Source organism: Pholcus phalangioides, unplaced genomic scaffold (genome assembly GCF_987345545.1).
Source record: "Pholcus phalangioides strain wild (caught in Gottingen) unplaced genomic scaffold, Ppha-v1.0 ptg000010l_1, whole genome shotgun sequence".
Taxonomy (NCBI): domain Eukaryota; kingdom Metazoa; phylum Arthropoda; class Arachnida; order Araneae; family Pholcidae; genus Pholcus; species Pholcus phalangioides.
The window spans coordinates 17,627,970-17,650,936 of record NW_028301603.1 but is presented as its reverse complement, the minus strand read 5'-3'; the positions used below and the strand labels follow the sequence as shown (position 1 = coordinate 17,650,936).

Sequence of the window (22,967 nt, the reverse complement as noted above, 5' to 3'; positions counted from 1 at the left end):
CGGTAGCTGTTGTTGTGCTGGCTGCTCCTCCTCCAGAAGAGAATCTCTTTGAACTCGAATGGTGCAATGTTTAATTAAGTTTGTGGAATCTGAATTTTCTGTGTGTGTGTGTGTGTGTCAGAAAACGTCACCATCTACCGTGGAGGTCTGTCCCGAAATATAACACTGAGTTATTTTCCCACCGATACTATTTTACGTATTTTTGTTATTGATGGCAACGTAAAAAACAAAATAAGCAGGTGCGATAAGGGGAAATATAAGCCGAAGATCGATTTACGTGAAGCCACCTGGTGTTGTTGTTGTTGCACTTGAGGACATGTCATACTTGGTTGCAGACAAAATTTCCTTCTCCTACGTTTGAGGCGTTTGGTTCTGTATCCACATAAAATTTTTGGTAATCTAACATTTGGTCATTGACATTATTTGGTCCCACAATTAAAAATCCACATTTCGATATAGCGTGAGTGTTTTGGCGATAGTTTTTAATTTTTGGTAGATTAATGTTTTTCGCATCTGCCACCAAATCAAGGCACCTTCTAATGTTGTTCTACCGGCGACTCATAATTTCCACTCATCGTAGACAATTGTTTCTCCTGTGCTACTTTCTCATCTTTAGTATACCAGGAAAAACATCAAGTAGTTACTGTACATACCGATGTGGATACGTATTTAATATACGATGGTGTGCCATGATAACTTTGGATCTACGCATCACAAAATAAATGATAACTAGGACGCCATCTCCGTGAGATGGATGTTGCACTTTAACCTTTTAAGTGGCACAGCAGATATCACTTAACCCTCTATAAAATGTCATTATCTTTTTTTTTAATGAAGAAGGCTTTATCCCGATTTCAAGCAGATTATAAGCTAAGGGGGTATAGGGAAAAGTGTTTCATTGAGAAATCCACTATACGAAATATCGGGGTTTGTCAATGCTAAAATAAGAAATTTCCAAAGAGGCGAGATATTTCTGCCACTTAAAGGGTTAGAATTATTGGTTGAGGGGGGACTCAGAAAATCAATGAAAGCAGTTATCGAGAATTTTTTTTTTTAATAAACAAATCACAGAAACACAGACATATATACAAATACAAACATACACATAGGTACAAACATAAAAACACATGAATACAAACACTTTGTGACCCCAAGGGACTTAAAAGTCCTTCCAGCAGGTCTAAAGGGGTTATAATCACATATGTTTCAGACAACAGCTTTTATAAAGATTAGACATGTTGTATTGTATTTTTATTTATATACAACTTATATTTACGATTACGGTATACATTAAGATGTTAGATTTCTCATTTTGAGAGTCATAATCACGGTTATATTATTAAATTACTTATTATAAATATCAGTTAGTACATTACATGTAACACCATACATATACATGTATCTATCTATACTTATATGCACAATAACAACCATATACATCCGTTCATCATTTTACAATTTCTTTCTCTTTTCGTACACAGTGCACAAAACTATTTTTATATCTGATTATAGCGTATTTGTTAAAATCATTTCATAATCATTATTTTTTAACAAAGTCAAATACTATATGATTTATGTTTTTTCTATTGCTAATTTGATTTTCAGTATAAAATAAGGTTAAAACTTTAGGGGCTATGTACATAGGAAAAACTCTTTTTATACAGTGTTTTATTAGACTTCGGTACCTGATATACTCTATTGTATCTACTTGTGGTTCTATTTTGATTTTTTGTTAAATATTTTTCATTTACTTGTGAAAATTGTATCATTCTATATATGTAGTTTTGTCTTAGAGATATAGTGTGGCACCGTATTTTCGTACTATCTGTTATTATTTGAGATCTTATTCTATCGCACATGCTATCTGTATTCTATCACACATTGTCTATTATTTTACAATTTTTATACTGCCTTTCACCTGATGAAGAACAATTTATACCAAAACGGATTCAAAAACCAGATAATCCAGCAAAGAAAAAGACAACATAGCAGTTGTACTGTTAAGTCCGGGAACAACATTTGTCGTAACCCACGCAATATCGCTTCATGCTTTTGTTTTTTATTTTATGATCAATAAAAGAAAAAGAAAATAGCTAGGGGTAGTGTATGCATGGGAAAGTATAAGCCGAAGATCAACTTACACGGAATTACACCTGCCGCCGCTTTTTATTCAGCCCACGCGTCGTCGATGTGATTCGGCTCATTACTATAGAAACGAGAAAAGACGTACGCAGCAAAACAAAGGAAATTTGTGTTGCGCCATCTACCGTCGTATTTCTGCAGTGTTTCGTTCTTGGTTGCCCACGCACCGGAAGCGATTTCCTGTACGGGGAAAAAAAATTGGTGCACCTGCATGTGAGCGGTTTATTTTATGCAAATATGTAACATCGGCTCTTTTTAATGTTTCTACAACGGGCTGTATATTGTGGTTCGATGAAGTAATAGCCTAGGACCAGCTGTGAGTGGTATGCTGCTGCTTTGAAGGTCGTTTCGCATAAATCAGCTGTGTTCATTCAAGACTTAAATGCAACACGCATACTACGGCTGTAGATTTGAGAGACTGCGCGTCGCCTACGAATACATACGTTCCGATAAGCGTATACATATGTAATAATTTTTAAAAACATTATTTTGAACATACAATAACATCAAGAAAAGAAATCATGAAAGTTATTGCTTTAAAATTCATTTAATCATTTTATAAAAACTCAGAAAAATTTAAAATAATTTTAAATAAAATTTTATATAAAGTGCTTTGTGTATCATACGTAAATACATCACAAAATTAGTTTTCAGTTGTAATTACGGTAATTTTATATTTAGTATTAAAGTTTGACTACAGATGACGCTTTAATATTCAGATATTTTACTGTTTAAATCTTCATTCGTAAAATTGATTTTCTGTACTGTCCTCAATTCAAATCAAAAAATTGGGGCCGATCACTGCCGAATTTCGTAGGTGTGTCGTATCCAATCGAAAAATCCGACCTATGTGGCATTTGTGGTCGGACCGAGCCCCGCGCTCATGGTAATTAGGAGTAAATTATATACCACTAAAACATTGCATTTTTTCTCATACAAAATCATAGAAAGAGCACAAAAACAGAAGATAGCCCCAGGTGAATAAATGCATTTTCGTTTTTAGTTGTGGGCCAAAAGGGCATAGATCCCTAATCGAACGCGAGCCCCAAATTATTGAAAGCTTTCCATAATTCATTAATTATATCTGTTACTAATCCTGAATTTCCATCAATTCTAGTATAATATGTTCCATTTATTTAAAATATATCTCTTTTACACATATTTTACAGCATTCTTGTATATTCTGTATAATGTATGAATTTTGGAAACCCGTCCCCCCCCCCCCCAAAAAAAAAACAATAATATCGGAGCTAAAAAGCTCGAAACATTTTTGGGTCCTCTAAATCAGTGGTTCTCTACCGGGGGCCATATGGCCCCCTTGTGGTACTGGGATATTTCAAGGGGGCCCCGGAAGAAAATGGAGAAAGGGGCCATGACAGGTGGTTTGGAGAGCTGAGAAGAAAAATTAAGGTGTGGAGAAATAAAGATTTTATATTAGTGATCAACACTTACAGTGAGAGAGAGAGAAACCAACAAAACCACCCATAATACTAGGGCCTTCTTTAGGGCTTGGACCCACCCAGGCCTCACCGCCTACATTTCGCAACAAGTTCCCTAGGATGAGGTTTTTCTCAAGTCCCGGCTAAATTTTTCAGACCCCCCTTCTCTATATGAAATTTATTGTATGAACAACAACAAAAAAAAAGATGTAAACCATATTAAGCCCCGGGCTGTAGCTCTGTCAGTCCCACTCTTGTGAGGGGTCATGTCCAGGGGCCTCATGCCCATAAGTGATACCTTATGATATTTTGTATAGTGCAATATGAATTTTGAAAATAAGTAGGAAATTTGTAGGCTGTTTTTTTCCAGCTAAAATGTGGGATTACCATAGCATCACTTTGCCTAAGGTGGAGGCCCCATGATGTTAAGACGGTCCTGATAGAACTCGGACTAGTGGGGAGATCAATAAATTCCAGGCTAGTGGTCTGGAGGCCAATTTTCTTTGCAAAATTTTCGTTCAGTACAAATTCACTGAAAAAAATAATTTCAATACGTATACGTCTTGCTTCTAGATGAGAGTTGAAAACTCTGGGTAAGCCAGAGGAGCTACGAGAAAAAAATATGGTTCAAAGGGGGGCCACGGGCAAAAAATGGTTAAGAAACACTGCTCTAAATTATCAAGACGTCCTCCTCTTCTCTCTCGTCTTATTATTTTTGTAATGAGCCCCGCGTCTGTTAATTGTGGTCCTGGACGGAACCAGGCTTTAAAATAACCGTAAATTTTCTAATTAGCTTAAAAGTTTATGGACTCATTACAGCAGGCCTAAAAAATATTAGGCTATGACCATTTTATATTGGACACTTGCGTAACATATTAATTGCCTTTTTATTTGCCTGGAAATTCTGCAGACGCGACGAGCCTTAAAGAAATGGATTTAAACCCTTTAAGCCAGAGGTGTATTCAATACATGGCCTGTGGGCCACATTTGTCCCGCGAAACTGTCTGTCGTGGCCCGCTGGTCATTTTCAGGAAATGTTTGAAATCATTGAAAATGCGATTCATTCTAGAATTTATTAAAGGAACAATTTCGGAATTGATGAGCTAATTCTAGAATAAATGAAAGAAATAATTACTGGAACAAAATGTGGGGAACTCAGAATTGATGAAAAAGGTAATTCCAGAACTGGCGAAGATTCAGATTTACTGAAAGAAACAATTTTAGAATTTTTGCAACAAGTAATTTCGGAATCAGTGGAAAAAAAAAATTCTATCAGAAGTAACTTCTGATAGAAATTATTTTAAATCAACAAAATCAGAGAATTGCATAATTACTGAAAAAAAAATTCATTTCAGAATCATTTAAAGTGATTTCGTTGGGAATTAATTAATTTAAACAATAATAAAAAAATTCAGAATTGGTGAAAATTACTTCAGAACTAATAGAAATTGATAATTGATAAAAGAATAAAAAAAAACCTTCAATTGATTTTTGTCCCCTTTTCAATTCGGGGCGGGGGCCATTGATTCCCTCTATTAAGATTGCTCTAAATTAAATTATACACGAGTTGGAGGCCTGCGGACTTCGTGGGAACTTCCGATGTGGCTCACAGTGTTTGAAAAGTTGAAGACCGCTGCTTGCGGCACAGCAGAAATCACTAAATCCTCCTCAGAAAGAAATATGCTCTAATTCAGAAAAATCAATTTCACAACATAATTGAGCTTGGCAATGATAAAATAATGCTTTTAAGGAGACGAGATATCTCGTCAACGCCGCTCAAAGGGTTGAATTGTTCGAGATGCAGCCATATATATACATATATTTGTAATGTCAGCAGAGTTATTATTTCGTTTCTACTGATAAAATTGGACGCCGAAATGTTTTGGATTTTCGCTTGCCCCCCCCCCCCCCCCCTAATCACGCGGGAACCTCTCTCAAGAGCCCTGTGGACAGCTTAGTTATTAGTTTTGAAGTATCTAACAATGTCTTTCCTAACAGTTTTCAATTGTTTGCGTATTTTCAGGCAGTTGGTTGACGGCACGTTGGAAGGCAATAGCGTCGTGGAAGGTTCCAAATTGACCCTTCTTCCTAGCGTGGAGACGGGATTAATGGTGAGTTACATATATGATTTTTTTTATTGCATCAATTGCACCAAGACTTGTGAAACCACGCTCTTTTGGTCACTCACTGACCTGGTACATTCCTCTCTAGTTCACTCTTTTGGTCACTCCCATGCTAACAAACTTTCTAGATCGCTGTTTCGGTCGTTCACTGACCTGGTCCTTGTTCCCTAGGTCAACGTATCTGGTTCCTTTCTCTCTAGATCACTATTCTGAACACTTAATTACTTGCAAACTTTAGATCACTCACATGCTTAAAAACTCTAGGTTAGTGAGCGACCTAACAAGTGATATATAGTCTCCTGTCTAGGTAAAGGCGGATTTATGGGTTTCATGTCTGTATATCGCCTTTTTCTCCCACTCTCACTAATTTTCTTGACAATTCATTTCTCGAATTTGCCTCCCTGGGCTATAGCCCGCCCCCCTTTTAAATACGCCTCTGAGTCAGTCACATACAAATTCTTCAATGATAAAGCGTTGGATCTCATAAACGTCAGTGAGGAGGCGTATCATTGACTGATTTTCAGCGGAATTAGCGTGAGATCGATTCTCCGAGGAACGTTCGATTTCTAATCAATAGCGTTTTGTGCTACTTTCCTACTCCAAGAAGTGTCTTATATTTCGTCCCGTAAACACCCCCGTCGATCGATACATTTCGATTTCGAAGGGCAATATCTCTGTTCCCGGCAGAATAATAGATGACGGATCCAGGAAGAGCGAGAGAGTTATCGGAACTCAGACACTTGCAAGTAATGTAGGGAGGAATGCGTAAAACAACGACGGTTGATGTTTCGCAATGGTTGCCGAATCTCTTCAATTTCCCACACCAACCCGTATGTACGGGTAATACACACACACGTTGTCGTCCTTCGATAATTGCGATAGAGTCGCCCACGCACACCGGATTTTTGAGGCTCTGGTTCGCAGGAAACTCATTTATTCGCGAGGCTTTCGTCGGCCGTGGGGGAATTTCCTGTGTATAGGAGACGGCTTATGGAATCGCGTAAGAACATCGACGTATACAGGAGATGGAACTAAAGGGAAGGGAGGGTGTGTGCAATGTATTGAGAAGGAGTGGCAAAATTTTGGAATAAATATTGAAAAATGTTTTTTTTATAATTCAAAACGCATAGGAGGAAATAACACTGTTTGCACAGATATGAAGTTTTTCAGCGAGAGGGCGGCAAAACTAAGTTTGTTTCCTTCTAGTGAAAAAAAAGAGAAAAAAAACCTTTTTGCTGCCCCGGAAAGCCGGACACTTTTGGCATCAGAGCATGGGCAACACTGGCATGGAGTTATTTCCCAACATGACCCACGTCCAACCGTGTTGCGGCCCCGGAAGGCAGCAACACGGTTATTTATCGAGGCTCGATACGTTCCTGTCGTTCTGTCTCAAGGAAATTAGCAGTTTGTCGAAGACGACCTGGGTCATGCTGGAAAATAACTCCATGCCAGTGTTGCCCATGCTCTGATACCAAAAGTACTTAGATGGCTATTCGAAATTGAAAGCTCGTATTTCTGCATTTGATTTGATTTTTATAAACACTCTCCCGAGGATCCCCCCCCCCCGATCTGTCACGGATGTGCCAAGGATCCCTCTGAGATATCCGAGTCTCGCTATAGGAATGCTAGGGCGCCTCTTTCGCATCGTAAGGTGCCGCTCTAGGAGGGGCAACAAATCCGAGTTAAAAGGGCAAAAAAAGTCTTTGTCGGAAAAAAAAAACCCCCGTTGTCAGCGGTGCCAAAAATTAGTCCCGCGTGGGTAGAGATTTTTCCCGAGCCGCCGGTGTATAGATTTTCTTAACACATCCCGGGCACCCCCTTAGTAACCTCAAGGGCGCGTGAACTAATTTCCTGAAACCGTAGATAGAATTTCATGCGAAAGCTTTGCTGATCAGTTCCCGTTTTGCTGCCCGGCGTGGCTGCACACAGTCCTGGTTATAACATTTCGGGAACGACGTAATACAGTGGAGCCTACCACATAGCGGACACTCCCCATCAGCGGACAAAATTCTCAGTCTCGGGGCAAGGGGGGCCCTGTCCGTTATCGAGAGGTTTCAATTTCACTGTCGGGTTCAGATTGTGATTTTTTTTTTGCCCAACATTATTTTTTTCAGATAAAATTGAAACATTTTCCAATTAAAACATTGCTAATCCAGCAACAGAACCAATAGCAACGCGAGTTCATTGTCTGACGTCAGAGATCGTAGCCAGGCGACGTGTTCCTCAAGGTCGCATGTTGTGGACGTAAATATTGACGGGAAAGTGCTTGACGTCACGACACAGCCGTCGGCCACCACCACTCGCGGTGCCGTATCTATCCTCTTTCACGCACGCACACACACACTTTATCGATATTACGTTTTGCCATTATCATTATTTGGCTCTAAATTCGATGTGCACAATGCATATGGAACGAATCAGGACTCCATGAGGTATCCCAGACACGTGAGATGTGATTCGAATTTTAGCGCGTTTTGAAAAGTCCCTCTTAAAATTATTGAATTATGTAAATATTTTAGCATTCGATGTATGTAAAAAATCTCTTTAGAAGGTTATGTAATGGTAATTTTGTACCTTTCACAGGCTCAAAGGCAAGAACTTGGAGTGATGCAGGCCCTTGAGACCCTAAATGACGCACAGGTAGGTTCCAATGTATCTCATTCTTTCACCTTGATCACCGTGGATGACATGTCGGTGCATGTAAAAGCCAAATAACTACTGGGGGTGAAGTTATTTGTGTGCCTGAAAACGTAATAATTGCAGGAAGAAAAGTTATAGGCGATGTAAAAGGGTAATAACTACGGGAGGCAAAGGCATTGACGCAAATGAAAGCGCAATAACTGCGCAGGGAACACTTATTGATGTATGTAAAAGCGCAATGACTAAAACACACACACACTTGAGATTATTGGCACATCTCGCGCAAATTGTGAACTTCATGTTCTTGGGCGCGGATCCAGCACGATGTTGCTCGTAGACTCATCCCGTATTATATACGGGACAGACCAATTTTCTCATCTTTTTCTCGGGAGAAGCTATCGACCCCCCCCCCCTCTCTGATCCGCGCCTGCTTGAACTCCTAGTGATCGCATCGGCAACTTTTCGGAGAGCTTGTTAAACTTGGCGAAATTCTTTTCGAAGATGGAGAGACAGATTAACACTTGCTGTTACTTTCGCGGGTTGGCGATCGTTATTTTTCTTGGCAAAATTTCGATACTTTGTTTTGTTTTTCCTTCAAGTCTTTACTTCCGTTTTGTTGTCAACCAATTTGGCGCATATCTTCGGAGGAGAGAACTACTTTCTCATCGACCTACACACGGCCTTGTGGCAGGCATCTTGTTCGAAATGGATGGCGTTGGCGACAGGTCTCGCCTTGAAGAGCATATATTTTGTAAAGAGCCAACTTATACATTACATGTATAATTCTTTTTGTTTTTGTTCTTTAGAGGGAAAAGAGTTTTTTTCGTGTTTGTTTTGGACGTCGTCGGAAGCTCCTTTTTTTTCGTTTGCCACTTGAAAACTTTGCGTCTTGATATCAAATGAATACTTTGTATTTAGGCGCCCTCTTAAGAACAGAGAATGAGTGAGACATAGTTTTTCGTCATTCCGAAGAGACTGGAAAAGACATTGAAACTGGAACACAGTTTATTCGGAGTGTTTATGTTGGACTAGTTTCGAGTTTTGTTCGAGTCTTTTCCGAAGCCTGCCGGCAAATGTTTCTTTCTTATCGCTCTTGCATTGACTAATCAAAAAAAACACGAGATAATATTTGCAAGGGTCCATTCTCTTGCCGATTTACCGCAGTGATTTCCCAGACTGGATCGACCACCTATGGCCTTCCGTCGTGTGGGAGGGGAGACAGGGAGGATGGTTCCAGGTCTACAGCTCAGTGACCCCAGAATGAATCCCATTATTTGATGTTTAAGAGTGGTTTGTGTAGGAAATATTGTGTCCTGGGGGACCAGTCGAAAAATCGTAGTCTCAGGGGTGTGTATTTCAGGTTGTGTGTGGGGGGGGGGGGCACGAAACTAGCCCGGTCATTGGTCGATTTCATTATCATTTCAACACAAAATGTAGACTTGATCCCTGCCGGGGGTTCACTGTTCTGTCCTTGAAGTCCAGGAAAGAATCTATATTTTGAATTACAAATTTACTATAAAATGAAATCAGTATTTTCTGAACGGTCCTAAGAAGACCTCGTTCAAAGATAGCAGGCCGACTGCGGTGCTCCTTGAATCCCTAGTACTTCATTTCCTGCTCACGAGTTATTAGTCGCTAGTTCCCACGACGGGGGAGGGGGGGGCGGATGTCTACCTACGCCCATGTATGGTAATAGTATAAATTTCCCACTGATCGAGGCCCCCCTATCCGTCTGCGGTCTCCAGTTTTACGTTCCACTCATTAATTTGAATGATTCACATTATGCTGATTTAAGTTAGAGAATAAGAGGTGCTATACACATGAGTGCTTTCTTCTGATTATGATGGCGGGAATAGGTTATGCTCGGACTCGAAACGGTTCAAGACTTGTCCATAGGGGAATTTTACAGAAGTTAGTCTAGATTTTTTTTCCCCATGAGAGCACCGTTCAACGTCCAACTAAAAAGAAGAGCACTCGATAAAACCCAGTTTTATGTTTGAGTTTTGATGCGTGACACCAACTTCTCTATTATTCGGAATATAACGAACATTAAACTACAGCCAATTAGCCACAGAAGATGAGGCCTCCATGGATCCGGGCACCTAAGCAAGAACCTTCATAAGTCCTCACTTTACGGATTTTCTATGGTAAATTCATACCGTAAAAAAAGTATTCCGGGAGGGAAGGTGGACGTCAGCCTTCCCCTGCTCCCATTTTTTTTTTCCCCCAGTCGAGAGAGCACCGTCTTTATCAGCAAGAGCACCCAAATGGCAGCTCTGACACACTTCTCTTCCACTTGATTGAATTTTCGTGTAAAAAAAAGAAATTGAAAGTACTGTACGTATCTTGGATCTGATGTCTGACTCGATAGGGTTTCGTGTGTGTCAGTGATCGATGACAGCTCTGTGCTCTGGTCACCTATACGGAAGGTCATCCTTCCAACACGAAAAAAAAAAAGTATTTTTCCCGGTGACGGTATTGAAAAAACGTGGGTATGTTGTATCGACGACGGGCACTTCTGCCATAGGTTAAGATTCGTTTGACGTCATAACTTCGGAACGGAGACTCTTCTCTGAGTTCCTGATGCGTAGGTGGTCTTTCTCTCTCTCTCTCGGTTTTTTTTTTTTTTTTTTTACTTTTTCACTTTCGTAACCTGGCAACGATAATGTTCCCAATGACGTCATTACTCGTCTGGAGGGTACAGGTACCGTCACTGGATCATTTCAAAAGGGAACTTTGCAATCTTCAATTTTTTTTGTTGTTCTTATTGGATGTTGACCGTGAGAAGAGTGGCCCTTGTGAAGTATTTGTGAGATCGTAAGGGAGAGAGAACGAGTATATATATATATATACAGTAACGGTTCTCGCTCCCAGTGGCGTGTGTCGAAGCCGTGACGGTGATATTGATATGTGCGTATGCGTAGGGATTCGGATTCACACGACTTTTGCGGAAACTCATAAATTTGTAAGAGCGCTGCGATGGTCATCAGAGTCACGGGTATATGACGGTAACGCAAGAGATCGGCGGGTCAAGTGAGAGCTTGTGCAAGAAACTCGGTGATATTACTGTTGGAAAAAAGAAACAAGCAGATATTTGACTTAAGACAAAAAAATCCTCAGCATTTCACTATCATGGTAAAGAATCCCTCGACATTTGACTAAGGGTAAGGATACCCATGGGTGTTTGGCCATTAGGGTAATTAGTTATTGAGTATAAAAATATTACGACAATTAACTCGCTGGTAATACCTGTCAGAGCAGAAAAAACAAAAAAAAAACAACCCCACAGTATTTGACTATTATGGGGAATAACGCACAGGTACAGTCGGCGCCGGTTTGGGCCGTATTCACCGACATGGTTTAAACTGTAGTCACAATTTTTGGATAAGAGATCAACATAGATAGGTTGAAAACCTGAATTTAACCAATCCGTGTCGATCTTTTATCAAAAAAAAAATGTGACTATAGTTTTAACCATGTCGGTGAATCCGGCCCTTTTCTGGTTTCATGACACAATGTTTGAATAAGCGGGATATCATATCCGATTTTGCAGGGAACACATCGATTGTTGTTTTTCAACTTTCAAGTTTTTCATTCAAGTACAGTATTACGTCATCATCGAGAGGGTTTTTCGGATTTGCTGACTTTTGATGCTGCTGACAAGGGGGGGGGGGGAGGGGGTCAAAAATGGCTAAAAATCTGTTTACGTAATACTTGAATGGCCCCTTTAGCATTGTTTGTATATTGAAAACTGATGACGGATCAACATTAATTTCATAAGTTTCTCGAATAAATCAGACATCAAAAATGAAATGAAAATTATATTTAATTACAAAATGATCACAATGACCTAAGATTTTTACTTTTCATCGGGAAAGTTATCGCCCTCTATTGGCTCAACAGAGAACAGAAATAAAATAATTAAATTCACATATTAAAGACAACTTGAATACTTGGACGCCACTACTCTCATATGTACATTGTTTTTTTTTTTTAATTTTGACATATTTTCCAATTAATTCCAAATGTTTCTTATAATAACAGCACTGTGTGTTTCGTGGTTGATGTGTATTAACTGTTGTTACTTGCGAAGCGTAATATTAGATTAAGCGGTGAAAAGTCATTGAAATCATCGTATTAAGAGGCGGAAACTTTAACATTGTCTCTACGGGAGACATTTTGGTGTCGGTACATTTTATCCGTTTAAGTGGGGCCGACTGCATTAGACTATTATGGGGAATAACCCGCAGGTATTTGACTTCGGGCAAGAAACTTACGGGTGTTTGACTATTACGGCAAGTAGCTCGCGGGTACTTGCAAGTAAGCCTAACAAGGAGCAAGAAGTTAACGGGTGAGTGAGGGAATTCGGCAAGAAACTGGCGGTTGCACTATTAGGGCAAGAAGCAAGCAGGTATTTCACTCTATTAGAGCAAAAAAAATCATTAGGCACACATTTGGCTATCAGGCAATTTTCTCACTGGGGGTATATCCATATTAGGGCAAAGAACCCGTGGTTGCCTGACTGGGCAAGGGATTAACGGGTAAAGGAGGACTTTGGCAAAGAACCCGTGGTTGCCTGACTGGGCAAGGGATTAACGGGTAAAGGAGGACTTTGGCAAAGAACTCGTGGATACATATCGCTATGGAGACAAAAAAAAAACAAGCAATTAATTAGCTATTTAGGCAGAAAAACCCTCAGATATTAGGGCAATTAACTCGATGTTGTATTAAAGCAAAAAAACTGGTGGTTATATGGCTAAATATAGGGTCAGAAATCAACGGATAAATTAGAGCTAGGGCAAGGACTCACGGGGTTTGATTTTCAGTGCAAGGGAGCAATGAGTAAGGAAGGGGCACGATAATAGACCCTCGGGAACTACTGTATTACGAAAAGGAAGTCGTGGATGAATGGCACAATCTCTATGGCAAGGGACCAACAGTATATGAATATTAGAAGCAAGAGAACCGCGAGTATATTTCAAGGTTACAGTAAGGAGTAAATGATAGCTGGAGAAAGAGACATGGGGGGAGGATGTACATAACCCTAAAAAAAAGGACCCTCAAGAACATTGGGTCGGGATAGGCAAGAAAAATGAGGGCTGACGAGAAGAACCCGTGAGAAAATCAGGATGATGGTACCGTGGGTAAGGGATTTCTGCGGCCAGGGAGGCCCAGGAATTTGGTACATTAGGGAAACGGCGATCACTGTTTGGCAACATTGACGAATTGACACTCGCAGTTGGCTACATTGGCGATTTAAGTTTCTAAAAATTAAACTATTTGAGGATGGACACACAATCGATGTTCAGTGAACTGGATCTTTTATTCTCTCGCCAAGCCATTTTGGTCTCGATTTGACGTAATGACATTTGGAAGTGGGAATCTTAGCCCTGTTGTTGATAGTTACAAGTTTGGTGATGAGGATATTCACAAAATCCAATGTTTCATTGAATTTCGGTGCTCATGCGTTATGAGTACCAAAACGAGTAGGCTGCTCAGCCAGTCACATTTCCATGGCGACCAAAATCAGTTGGTAGCAGAAGTGACTCTAAGTCGCCATGAAAATGTTTCCCTAGTTTTTTTTTAATTTAGAGTTTAATTTTTCTGTGGATTGTGATTACTCCATTGCGATTCTCTCATTACAGGTCGACAGTTTCCTGACGGGAAAGTCGCCCCTGAACTTGACAATGAGGCTCGGCGACCACATGATGTTCATCCAGCTGCAACTGTCCACGATCACGCCGCCGCCCTCGAACCGCAACGGTGCTGCGGCGTCGACGCCGTCGCCGCTTCCCACTCCCCCGACGACGCCGACGTCGCCCAGTACGCCGCTGCAATTTCCGACGCCGTTCTCAGCGGGTGCGACGCCGCCATCACCACCCCCTTCTCCGAAGCTGCCCGTCGCCCCTTCAGCTCCTCCTCTTTTACCGGTGGGCGAGCAGCAGCAACAACAACAAGTACCACCACAAGCAGCGCCAGCCGGGCCATCCTCGAACAACAGCAAAGTCCTGGCCGAGGCCAGCAGGAACCTGACCCATACGCTGAGGCATCTTTCGTCGGCAGCGCTCAGCCAGAAAATGAACGAGAGTTGTGATGTAAGTGCGCCAAAGAGTTCCAAGTAATATCTTGCTTAAATTGAACCATCCACGTGGAGCTTTCCAACTCAATCACTCGAGAAGAATTGCCCTTGAAAGCATGGGGACTTTTGGGGGGCCCCAGGCCAGACTTTTCATTGGCCCCTCTATACTTAATTTATAGCGTGAAGAAACGAAACTTAGGAGATTCGTCCCGGGCCCCACCCTTGTGGGGCCATGCTTGAAAGGGCAAAAAGGTTTCCCCAGAGGCCGTTTTAAATTCTAATCAATATAGTACCCGCAAAGTCAATTAATGCGTACGAATGTCGGATAATAAAATTTGGGGCATTGTTGCTTGCAGTGCACGTATTCTCAGTGGCGTCCAGGGACCCAAGGAGGCTGGAACAACGGCCGGTGAATTCACTTATCACGGCCACATCCAGGAAGAGCAGTGGCGTCTTAAAGTTATGGTTTTGAGAAACAAAAAACTTCAATGAGTCGAACGCCTAATATCTATATTCATTTTAAGATAAAAGTCATTATTGCTAGTAATATCAATGTATAATGGAAAAAATTCCGACAAAAAAAATAATTATGGTGTATTTTTGGATTACAACAGGGTCGATGCACTACTCGTCGTCAAGGAGGCGCTGTGATCGAGAGCATGTTCCATCATGGCAGAGGCGTCTATTCTGGAACCTTTTCTGGTAATTAACCTTTAACATTGGTGCTATAGCATGCGCGCGCACCCAACATGCAATTTGCTTAACGGCGCATATCAATGAAAATCTGAAATGGATCTTGATTGAAAAATATTTCTTATCAATTAATTTGAAGGTACGTTGAATCCTTCCCTCCAAGACAAGGACGGCCGGCCCAGGAGGGACATCACCACCATAATCCACATCCTGAACGATCTGCTGGGTGCGTCGTCTCACTGTCGTCCATCCGCTCAGTGCCTGTGCTCACCTGGGGGTGCGAACCTCACTGCCACAGCAGCAGCAGCGGCGGCGGCGGCTTCGGCAACAACAACAACTACCACCACAACCACGGCTACAGTGACGGCGACTACTCCACTGAGCACCACGACCCTTCCGCCAAGTTCTCCAAGTCACAGTGACGTCAGCATGACGGATGTCGCTGAAATCGAAGGTGAGATTGAGCCCCAGAGTGATTATTATCATATTGAGGGTCCTCATTTCCGCATTGGCAGTTCCGGCATTTGTCCATGGCTCTGTGACATACTTGCTCAACCCATGTCCCGCGGGCCAAATGTGGCCCTCGGAGTCATTTGATGTGGCACGCAACAAATTACCAAACCACTCAAGTTGGTCTACGAAATGTTGTCAAACCATTTAATTACCTCGCGGCACATTTCCAGATCATTTAATCCACCCAAAAACATTACTGATCGCCCCCTTCGGCACACCTCCAGCTCACTCAAATGGCTCGTGGTACATTTGAAGATTACTTAAGTGGCTGGTCGCACATTTCTAGATCACTGGAGTAGCCCGCGGCACATTTACAGTTCTTCAAATTTCTATTGATCAATTTAGTGGCTCTTGGCACGTTTCCCGATCATTGAAGTGACTCGAAATACATTTCCAAATAACTCAAATTTCCCGGCGACACATGAAGTAGGCCGCGCGCTGCAAATAAGCTAGGCACCCTTGCTTTATGATTTCGCGCAGAACAAAATTTAAACATTTTCTTACTGGTTAACCAAAATATCTTTGACCATAGTCACCTAGGACCGTTTTTTAGTGCTTTACCCAGGGGACTCAACCTCATGTCTGTGAATTGGCACCCAGCGAAATTTTGAAATTCCCGCACATGCAAAGAAAGTAGTTTGCATCAGATATTTTACTGCCATCTGTCGGCTGAATATTGAAATCGAAACTAAAAGTGGGACATTATGCCAGCAGATGGCAGCAAAGTTTTTTTACGAATTTTTCTAGTTGGCCTCTGTGCCACAGAAGAGGACGACTCACAGCTTCTAGGGCTCTTGATTGAAATCGAGCTCTTCATGAGCGCATGATTATTTCCAGTGCTGCCCTGAACTATAGACGGAATGTACAGAGCCGTGCAGTGAAAAGTTGTAATATTGATGGTGTGGAGGTGTGGAGGTAGACATTGGCCCTCCTCCCCATTTGAGAAGTCTATATTCCCTTGTGCTCTTTACAGACACAGGGCATGGTGACTCATGTAAGTATTTCTTAGGCGGAGGTACGGATTCCCCCCCCCTCCCCCAATGGTGGAGCCAACTGATATTATGAATATGCATATATTGTATATGAATACAGACATCATCCCCTACCCAAGTCTATCTTCATGTATGGAATAGCCAAGGCCTTCTCGCGAAAAATCATGACCCCAGAGCATGGCCCTATGGGCCTGGATAATTACCAGCCTGTCAGTTTTTATCCTTACTCTTGAAAATCACGTAGCACCAAATTTTAATCATGAGGCCTTCGGGAGGGGGGGGGGGCTCACTCATCCTTGAGTGAGCTCATGTGTGAAGACAGCACTGCAACAGGCTTCTGGGTAAAGTGATGACCTGAGATACCCCTTGTGCAAGCCCGTCAGTTTGCATACTCGTAAAAAGTCTAAGTGAATGTCTCGCTGTAATGGGAGCAACGCACTTGGTCTCTCCCCCCCCCCCGTTTCCCGGGCTGTCAATAAGGATGTCTCTGCGACTATGGTTAGTCAGTGAATACATAGTATGTTGTTTAAATTTTGGGGCTAGAAATTATGGGGGTCTAAGCAAATGCTCCATAACTTTGCCCATGCAAGAAAAAACACAAGTTGGGGGAATCACATGTACCAATATCCTGCAGCAGGGCCAAGGCTGTAAAGCCAGACAGCCAGACATGGCCCAGGTGGATATAAGTGTTGTACCCCAAAGGGTTGGGCCATTGCTGGAAGCAACCAGCCTGGGTTGAGATTTTTGACGGGCTCCCTGACGATCATATTTTTCATTTGCCCCCACTGTAATGAGTGTGAAGAAGCAAAAAAAAAAGAAAAGATAACAATAGTTATGCCCCCCTTCCCAAATCCAAAGCATTTTCAGCCCTACCCTTGTGGATCATGTAGGGCCTTTCAAAAAGCAGAGCCCTGTCTAGCCACACCTATCCCCCACCCCCCAAAGGATCACTTTGGACATTCCAGTTCAGAAACGTCCAACAATGTTTTCAAAGGCCTACTTAATAATAGTCACAAACATTTGTAATTCCATCAAAGACGGATTTTAGACTTTAACTGACAACTTCTGATAGCAACAAAACAACTGACCATAGGCATACATAGAATTTTCTCTAGGGGGGGAGTTGTCCGATTTCCTTTCCTTCTGAGGGGAGTTTACGTTTTTCCTGCAAAATAACACTATAATCTTGGCTCGGGTGAGGGGATAGAACCCCAAACCCCCCCCCCCCCCCTGCACATGCACTTCGGTAAATGTGCATATGACACGGAAGGCACGCCTATGCACTTTGCGATAGAATGCCTACTGATGGATTCCTTCTACTTTGGCGGGACCTCAAATGAGTACCTCACACCGTGGAAGCAGCATATAACTCAAAAGGCTGGTGCAATCAGGTGACTGTCGAGACTGGTCAGGTTCATCCAAAATCATGAAAATTTAATCAAAAGACACCCTGACTCAGAAAATGAAGGAGAAGACACAGAGGAAGAGATTCTCCTAATGAGATCAGAAAGAAACAGGCTCGCACTTCAGAACAACAGATAACGACATTTGCAAATGCACAACAATCACAGGGTTAGGTCCGAAGTTCCAGACCAGCGGTAGTCCCACGGTGATAGCCCTTACACTGCGTGGCAATATCTATGAAAGAGACATAATGAAAATTATATGTTAATATTCTGTTGTGTTACAATTAGGTTGATTATTCTATGATATATGTCGAAGTACGAAGGTAAATTTATTCAAGAATTTTAAATTTTTATTTATTATCTACAGGAGAATCGAAACAAGACGAGAACAAAGTACTGAGGCAGAAAGTGGAGCACATTCAGTCGATGCTGGAGGAACGGCGCAGGCAGAGGAAAGCTCGTCGTCCCTCACCTTACACCAGGTCCAGCACCGTCATCCAGGACCAAGTCAAGACCAACGACCATCAGATAACTGGCACAGCAGCTGCTGCATGCGAGCCTACCAAGATGTCGACATCTTTCAGCGGTTCCGAAACTGCTGTAGCTTGAATGAAGACCATACACATGACTGTGGCTTTACGTATCTCTATTGACTATATTTTTGGTTGGAAATGGTCCTGGTGTTAATTAAGGGAACCAGTTTGTTACGTTGTACGGAAACGGTACCTTTTTTGCCTGCCTAGTGCAATAGGGAGCATACTCTGTCAGTATGTATAAAGGAAATGTTTGTGTTTGCATGTTACATTCATGTTTTCCGTACCATGAGCTGCGATCATTCCTCTTGTATCGCGTCCTTCCTTGTATGAGAAAGCTGCGTCCCTCCAGCTCGAAGGAGTTACATTATATATATAAGTAGCCATGTAAATTGTATAGATGATGTTGTTACATGTGTACAGGCCTATACATACATGTATTCATGTAATTTTTTTTTGTAATGTGTAAGTCAAAGTATGTATTTAATATTTTGCATGTTAGTAGATAGCGCTGCTATAATAATAAATGTATTCGCGTAACCCGGGGGGGGGGTGCACAATCTTTTCAGTCTGAGGCCAGATATTCTGTATTTCTCACAGGCTAGAAACTTGACCCATATTTTATGGGACATTTCTATAATTTTGGCTATCCCAACTTTTTTTCATACATGTCCCGTTTTTCCCCTTTAACTTCAATAAGGGTTGCTTGAGTTTTGGAAATCAAGAATTATGATATTAATTACACGGCTTATATAAAAATTATTTATAATTATGAGTATCATAATTAATTGCAGTCATACACACATGTATTCATTTCACATATTTGTGGAACATGTATGGTTTTTGGCAAATTTATTTACCCATTGTGACTTGCACTAGCCTTCTATTTTGCCATTGACAATTTTAGCTATAGATGGCAACTTTACATGAATTTGAACATTTTTTGGCAACAATTGACAACTTTGTTTGCTTTTGTCACTTTTTGGCTGTGATTGGTGACTGCTTGCTGTTGTCAGTTTTTTTGTTACCGTAATCAGCAACTTAGTTTGCCTTTTACAATTGTTTTGGCTGTAATTGGCAATCTCGCACTTGCCTTTGACAATATTTTTGGCTCTAGTTAGCAAGTTTATTTGCAATTTTTTTTGCAATAGCTGATGATATCCCATATGTATAATCGATTTCCCATATAGTTATGAAGAAAAATTGGTCAGCCTAGACAGTTATCATATTGTATGCATCTATACTTTCCTACCAGAACTCATGTCCAGGCCACAGCACTTGGCCTATGAGGCAGAAGTCGTGCACCCCTGGCATAACTAATCTAAATACATTTTCGTCCAGTATTATTCAAAACTAGGAAAACAAATCAATGTCATTGAATAATTAGCTCTAATTATGATAATCCAAAAAATTAATAGTGCGATTAATCGATAGCCGCTTTGCAATAGCAATAAATGATTATGCATGTTAAATTAATAACGATAATTATTACGAGCATTGATTTTTCATCGATACATATCAAATATCGAGAAACATTTTTCCCGGATGTTTATTTTCGCACCTGTGATATTATTAAATTGCAATTTTTTTTTTAAATTAATATTTTGTTGCGCTATTACAAAAAATACCCAAAAATATTCGAATTAAAATACAATGCAAACAAAATGTCTGTTGTTTTTCTGTATTTAAGCATATATTATGTATTCATATGTACAGGTTGGTGTGTATAAAGTGTACATAATATTTGTATATGACATAATCCAATATGTACTATTACTATTGTGTGTTTGTGTATATGTCGAGGAGTGCGAATATTTATGAGAAATATCCTATTTTTAGTTCGTGTATTTCAGTACTTATTATTTTTCGGGCAATTATTATATTATACTGTATATTTGTGAATGCATATTATGTCGTGTAACATTTTTTTTTTTTATCACTATCTATAGACAATATACATTATTACAATATCAGTATTTCCCCCATCCTTACAATATTGCATATCGATACATAGAAGTTCCAATTTTTTTCCCCTGCAGTATTAAATAGTGTAATTATTTAATTCAACTCATAATTAATGTATTTAACTGATAATTATAATTTGCATGATTGCGCGTCGCTAAAACATACTAGAAATTTGTCAGTATTGTTTGCTTCGTTACTAATTTCTCATTTGAAAAACTTTATTTGATTATCGATATAATTACTGTCATTTATAATTTGTAACCGTTAATTTTTCTAATAATTAGGCGAAAAATGAATTTTCTTTTCTTTACAATTTCAATGCATTGTCAGCGTTATTATTTTCTTATTCGATGGTTTCGAACAGTATTGTAATAATGGAGTTTTTTTCCGTTTCGATTCTCGTGTGTATGTCCTGAAGATGAATGTCTGTGGCATTTTAAAATGTTCAAAATGGATATTCATGATGAAAAATAAATAATTATTGTTATTACTTAAAGAGTTCGAGTTTTGTTTCTTGATCATTCTGAACACAGAGTGTGTAAGCTTATCCGCTGCAATGGATTCCCATAGCATAGGCGGAGACAGACTTGAAAGTCTGGGGGGCACGATGATGTCAATTCTTATACACATTAGATCAGTCAAATTATCATCAAATTAGATCAGTCGACTCCACCTTTGACGCTGGGGGCAGTGCCCCCATGCAATGTTGCTTCAATATATGCAAAACTAATTTGGTATGCCCACAAAGAATGGGCTGTGAAAGCCAAAATCGTTAGATTCTGCAGGATTGGAGAGGTTTAATATGTTGCTATTTACAATTAAATTTCTTGTCCCACTTAAATGTAGGTTTGGCAGGGCACTTACTCAAAAAGTTATAAAAATGAGGGCTGGGGTGGGTTATCCAGCACCTCTCCTATAGATAGGCCTCTGCACTGTTTGCCATAAACGTCATTCAGGCTACCTAGCAAGTTTGCTACATTTTGAAACACAGCATCCTATTTCGTTTCCTCTTATTTCGGCGTAGAATCTCCTATTGGCTCACAAATACCGCATAGTGATTGGATGTGGGGCATAGAAATCGCCAATTCTGAGCTCGATCATTTCTTTTCCTAATAAACGATACTGCGGAGTATAACGATACCTTCATATACGCGTGTATAAAGGGGTTCTATCTCTAGGAGGTGCCGGGGTTAACCCCCTTCATAAAAAATTCATAACTCAGTATCCTATAAGTTCGACTGGAACCAAAACAAAATGACTTTCAGTAACAACAACACAAAAAAACAGTACTTTTAGCAACAACAAATAATTCTTTTCTCTCTTGCACACAAAATATATTGCATTCCTATTTGGAGTCTTCCATAGTCCAGTCTGTCAACACACTGACAATGCACACAGCAAATTATGAAAACATGCAGGCCTGTAGCAAGTTTCGTTCGAGGGGGGGGGGGGGAGAAGACTAATGTTATAGACCATCTTTTTACCCTTTTTTCCCGTCATTTTCCTCACATTTCGGGGGGGGGGGCAGACCCCCACCTCGCTACGGCCTTGAAAACATGGAAGTTTTTTCAAGAATGATGCTCTTTTGAGACCATTTCCAAATGCACAGTGCAATGTGGAAATTACAGTCTAATTTAAATATGTAGAGGTGAACTGGATGGTTTTACTGTGCTGTCCATCCGTTCTTAGAGATTTGTTTACATTTTACTGTTCAGTGCCAGTCTAATCAGTGCCGTCTCAACGAATGGCCCGGGGGCCTCACAAAAATGAGACTGGTTGAAATTTTCTAGGATTTACCAGGTAGGGTCTCCGAAAAACCACTCGTCCCGGGGCCCATGATACTCTTAAGACGGCCCTGAGTCTAATCATTTTTGACACTCATTTCTAGCTCTTTGCAGAGATTTGTAAAGATTGTTTATGCCTCTACATGGCCTAAAAGTACAGAAGACAATTGAATGCTATTCGGTAGCATCAGAATCACCAAACCTAGAATAGGCCTATGTATCCAACTGCTTTGTAATGCAAACTGTTGTTTCACCTATACATAGGCGTACGCAAAATTTTCTCGAGGGGGGGGTTTCAATTTTTTTTTCTTCTCAAAGGTGGGGGGTTAGAACCCCAAAACCCCCTCCTTTACGTATGCCAATGCACCTATACACAAAAGCCCCGTTCACATGTGCAAATATTGCGACAGCATTGGGAGTTCTAGCACCCGCTTGACTACTTTTTTCCTTCGTAATTAAAGAAAGAGCAGTCACTGGTGAACATTCTTGAGGTGGGTTTTTTTAAACCCACTTTTTATATTTCCCATGTGAACGGGGCTAAAATTTACGCCATAATTTTCAATAATAAATGTCAGTTACCATTCAAGACCATGAAGTAGTAAATGAAAAATTATTTTTTCTATCCAGACAGAAGTTTTTAATGACCACTCAACTTGTT

General features: G+C 40.6%; 1 protein-coding gene across 1 annotated transcript in view; it reads left to right on the top strand.

Annotated features, from left to right (window-relative positions):
• The window catches only part of LOC149081020 (midnolin-A-like), a 36,496-nt gene extending 15,479 nt beyond the window's left edge, over positions 1 to 21,017 (top strand). The window contains exons 2-7 of the mRNA XM_089237764.1: positions 5,605 to 5,692; positions 8,288 to 8,344; positions 13,990 to 14,439; positions 15,038 to 15,125; positions 15,256 to 15,570; positions 18,395 to 21,017. Coding sequence (XP_089093890.1) covers positions 5,605 to 5,692; positions 8,288 to 8,344; positions 13,990 to 14,439; positions 15,038 to 15,125; positions 15,256 to 15,570; positions 18,395 to 18,636 — 1,240 coding nt within the window. The 3' untranslated portion in view covers positions 18,637 to 21,017. The remainder of the gene's footprint in view (positions 1 to 5,604; positions 5,693 to 8,287; positions 8,345 to 13,989; positions 14,440 to 15,037; positions 15,126 to 15,255; positions 15,571 to 18,394) is intronic.
• Positions 21,018 to 22,967: the final 1,950 nt, after the last annotated feature.